Source organism: Colobus angolensis, unplaced genomic scaffold (genome assembly GCF_000951035.1).
Source record: "Colobus angolensis palliatus isolate OR3802 unplaced genomic scaffold, Cang.pa_1.0 Scaffold4, whole genome shotgun sequence".
NCBI lineage: Eukaryota > Metazoa > Chordata > Mammalia > Primates > Cercopithecidae > Colobus > Colobus angolensis.
In genome coordinates this window covers 13692298-13696932 of record NW_012117376.1, presented here as the reverse complement: position 1 = coordinate 13696932, position 4635 = coordinate 13692298, and the positions used below count along the sequence as shown (strand labels likewise).

The 4635-nt window shown below is 56.0% G+C and overlaps 1 protein-coding gene across 1 annotated transcript; it reads left to right on the top strand.

Annotated features, from left to right (window-relative positions):
- The first annotated feature begins 6 nt into the window (after positions 1-6).
- GPR3 (G protein-coupled receptor 3) lies at positions 7-3124 on the top strand. The gene is made up of 2 exons (XM_011955562.1): positions 7-57; positions 1104-3124. Exon 2 carries the CDS (start codon positions 1109-1111, stop codon positions 2099-2101), a length of 993 nt encoding a protein of 330 aa, XP_011810952.1. The 5' UTR covers positions 7-57; positions 1104-1108; the 3' UTR covers positions 2102-3124.
- The last annotated feature ends 1511 nt before the right edge of the window (positions 3125-4635 follow it).

Below are 4635 nucleotides of genomic sequence, written 5' to 3'. Positions count from 1 at the left end.
CGCCGCCAGGACCCGAGCGGAGCCTCCTCGCGGCCCGGCCGTGCCTGGTCCTGAGCGGTGAGTAGTAGGCCCCGCCGCGGACACCAGGGGTCCTGGAGGGCACGCAGGATGCTGGGGCACTGGGCCGGCGGAAGACTCCTAGCGGCCGGCCAGGGTCCGAGTTCCAGGTGGGAATTCTGGGTTTAGGCGATTCTGGGTTAGCCGACTTGGGCCTAAGTGCTTGAGTGCTGGGGCTGAGTTGGATGACCCGGCGAAGGGTGAGCATTCCTGCAGGGACCCGAGGCCCTGGAGGGACTGATGGTCATCTGAGGTTAAGCCAGCAGGAGGCGTCTGGGGCAGGGACCCAGGCGTCCGAACAGCAGGAGGTGTCCGACTTGGGAATCCAGGTATCCAGACAGAAGGCGGAGTCAGGCCCAAAATCCAGGTGTCCGGGCAGAAGGAGGCATCTGACTCAGGGATCCGGGCTTCCAGCAGGGGTGTCTGCCTAGAGACCTACAGATGCAGGCAGAAAGAAGGGTCCAGCCAGGGACAGAAGTCTGGGAGGGTGGGGGGTGGGGGGCTGAGTTCCCAGGTGTTACCGCGGGAGTGCGGGGTGGTGGCTGGCGGGAGCTTCACGCGCATTCCCTGGGGGCGGAGTCTAAGGCTGGCAGTACTGAGAATCGTGAGGGGTCTGGGAGACTCAGGCACGAGCTAGCATCATCATCTCTGATGGGAGGGAGCAGAGCTGCTCAGTCTCCAGATGTTTCCCTACCCCAATCTTGAGGCTTTGGGGGCATCCCCTGGATCCTATGGCCCTCATCCGCTTATAGTACCCCTTCTTCTGTCTCTCCTCTGGTCACACACATGGGAAAAAGAGATGTGCAGGACCTAGGACAGGGATCCCCAGGAAGAGACCCCTGTTTAGAGGCCTGGGGGCATTGGAGAGGAAAGCGGTATCCTGGGAAGAGCCCCAGGGGATGAATGTGGGGATAAGGCGTTGGGACCCTATAAGGTATCCTGAGGAGAGACTCCCACCATGTATCCTGAGGGGCACCTCACCCCCTCCAGACCCCACCTCTCATCATCCAGCTTGGTCAGCTTCTCACAAGGCCTTTCTCCTACAGGTACCATGATGTGGGGTGCAGGCAGCCCTCTGGCCTGGCTCTCAGCTGGCTCAGGCAACGTGAATGTAAGCAGCGTGGGCCCAGCAGAGGGGCCCACAGGTCCAGCTGCACCGCTGCCCTCACCTAAGGCCTGGGATGTGGTGCTCTGCATCTCAGGCACCTTGGTGTCCTGCGAGAATGCACTAGTGGTGGCCATCATCGTGGGCACGCCCGCCTTCCGTGCCCCCATGTTCCTGCTGGTGGGCAGCCTGGCCGTGGCAGACCTGCTGGCAGGCCTGGGCCTGGTCCTGCACTTTGCTGCTGTCTTCTGCATCGGCTCAGCGGAGATGAGCCTGGTGCTGGTTGGCGTCCTGGCAATGGCCTTTACCGCCAGCATCGGCAGTCTACTGGCCATCACTGTTGACCGCTACCTTTCTCTGTATAATGCCCTCACCTACTATTCAGAGACAACAGTGACACGGACCTATGTGATGCTGGCCTTAGTGTGGGGAGGTGCCCTGGGCCTGGGGCTGCTGCCTGTGCTGGCATGGAACTGCCTGGATGGCCTGACCACATGTGGCGTGGTTTATCCACTCTCCAAGAACCATCTGGTAGTCCTGGCCATTGCCTTCTTCATGGTGTTTGGCATCATGCTGCAGCTCTACGCCCAAATCTGCCGCATCGTCTGCCGCCATGCCCAGCAGATTGCCCTCCAGCGGCACCTGCTGCCTGCCTCCCACTATGTTGCCACCCGCAAGGGCATTGCCACACTGGCCGTGGTGCTTGGAGCCTTTGCCGCCTGCTGGTTGCCCTTCACTGTCTACTGCCTGCTGGGTGATGCCCACTCTCCACCTCTCTACACCTATCTTACCTTGCTCCCTGCCACCTACAACTCCATGATCAACCCTATCATCTATGCCTTCCGCAACCAGGATGTGCAGAAAGTGCTGTGGGCTGTCTGCTGCTGCTGTTCCTCTTCCAAGATACCCTTCCGATCCCGCTCCCCCAGTGATGTCTAGCTGAGTCTTCGTGATCCTTCAGCCCTGATCACTACAGAATTCCAGAATGTTAGGCTCTCCAGGGCTTCTTTCCAAACCCCCAGCTCCACACCCCCCAGACCCAGCTGGTTCTGGAGTTCTAGGACATTGGGTGTTTGAAGGTTCTTGTTCAGATCCCTGTGGGGGTCCAGCTGGCTCCATGGTTCCAGAATGTTCAGGTGGTCAGGGATCTACTTAGAAATGTCTCACAGCCCAGCTGGCTTGCAATTCCGGAATGCTGGGAGTTTTACAGTGCCATTCCAAGTCCCAGATGTCCCTCCTCCCCCACACTTGACCTTAACCATGTCACTTTACGTTTGAATTTCTGAACTAAAGAGTCAGACAGATTAGTCACATAGTTGCCTAAATAGGAGAGAGAAAGATTATATACGTGCACATACAAAGAGAGTGTCTATTTATGATTTATTTATTTATTTATAAATTTACTTATGGGTGGTAAGGGGGAAAAAGAGACCCACACCTTGATATCCAGGCCATACCAGGGTACCCCTTGTCCCCTCACCCCCATTTCTGACCTCAGTTCCTGGAGGGGGGAAAGGGAGAAAGAGAAACCACGTATTTTGTTATTATTTTGGATTATTTTTTATCGAAGAGATCATAGAAACCAGAGCCTTCTCCCCAGGCCTGCCCTCTCTGGGTTTGGAAGGGGAACACACCAGCCTCTGGTTTTTTATTTTTTTAAGAAGCCATCACCTGAGCAACCAAAAATTCCTCTGCGCTGGGGTCCGACTGCCCTCTGGTGGCCATTTGGGGAAAACTGCAGCCCAGCCAGGCAGCTGGGACCAGAATGCAACCCCAGCTCCACTCCAGCCTGGCGTCCAGCGCCACAGCCATGGCCCGGGGGCCAAGTCTCACCCTGCGGTGCCCTAGAGGAGGGGGGGCACGAGCCAACACCCCACCCCTCTGCCAGCTGGGGCATGGCCCCCAGTGCATTCCCTGTTCTTGTCTCCAATCTAACTCAATAAAAAATGATTTTGTCATAAATATGTTTCCCTATGTGTGTGTGGAGGGCATGGAGTGGGGCCTGATGGGGGATGGCCTGGAATGAGAGGGTCAAGCCAGGCCTGGGGGGCCTGTTGAGGGACCTGGGGAGCTGGACAGAGGGTGGAGGGTGGATGGCAGGTGACTCCCTCTCAGATGTCAGTGCTCCTCTGCTCAGACCTGGGCACTGACTGGTAAGGACCTTACCTCCCCCTGGTGACAGGAATCTGGGTGCTTGGCTCTTCCTGGGTCAAGGATGCCCACATCCTGCCCACATTGGCTCCTGTGGGGCTTAGGCATGATGAATGTGCTCAAAGCATGTCAATTTCCTTAATAATAATAGGTCCTTCTAATTGTGGGTGCCTACTGTGTGTCTGGCACACATGCCACCTCGCTTATGCCTAATAAGCGTCCCATGGCACAGGTAGTGTCTTCTCCATTTTACAAACGAGGGAGCTGAGGCTGAGTGAGGGACAGTGGCTGGTCCAAGGACATACAGCTAAAAAATGGTAAAGCCAGGAACATCTGTTTCCAGAATCTGTGCTGTGTAGTGAGCAATTTCCTTCCTTCTCAAGCCTGGAGCTTAGGGCATTCTGGACCCTGAATTTTTTTTTTTTTTTTTTATGGAGTCTCTCTCTGTTGCCCAAGCTGGAGTGCAATGGCACGATCTTGGCTCACTGCAACCTCCGCCTCCCGGGTTCAAATGATTCTCCTGCCTCAGCCTCCCAAGTAGCTGGGATTACAGGCACCTGCCACCACGCTGGTTAATTTTTGTATTTTTAGTAGAGACGGAGGTTTCACCATGCTGGCCAGACTGGTCTTGAACTCCCAACCTCAGGCGATCCGCCCGTCTTGGCCTCCCAAAGTGCTGGGATTACAGGCATGAGCCACCGTGCCCAGCTGAACCCTGATTTGTTTTGGGGTTCATTTTTAGGGCCACATCTGGGAAATGGTCAGAGGGGGTCTGGTCATTTTGGAGTCAGAAGAGCTTTTCTACGCAAAGGTGGGTGACTATCAGTCTGTGCCTTTGGGGACATATGTGTGCAGGACCCAGAGTTTGGGTATTTGGGGAGAGGAAGCTGACCCCAGAAGGAATGTGTCTATCATGCCAGGGCAGCAACAGGTTTGGGGTGTGGCTGAAGAGGAAGCTCTGATTGGCCAAGCCTCCCAGCTTCCCAGGCCTTATTGTTGGGCAAAGCTTGGAGGTGGGGCTCTCAGAGCATTTCTGGCTCACCCCTCCATATACAGACAGGGAGCCTGAGGCCCAAAGAGGAGCAGCCATTTGCTCAAACTCGCACAGCTGTGCCAGGCTGGGACACAGGCCTTTCTCCATTTCTCTGGCAGAGCCCTTTTGTCTGGTGTAAAGATCCCTCCCTTGGCCGGGTGCAGTGGCTCATGCCCGTAATCCCAGCACTTTGGGAGGCCAAATTGGGCAGATCACCTGAGTCAGCCTGGTCAACATCTTGAAACCCCGTCTCTACTGAAAATACAAAAAATTAGCCAGATGTGGAGCC

Excerpts from the sequence above, each read along its gene's own strand:
- GPR3 (XM_011955562.1), top strand. The coding sequence starts at position 1,109 with ATGATGTGGGGTGCAGGCAGCCCTCTGGCCTGGCTCTCAGCTGGCTCA.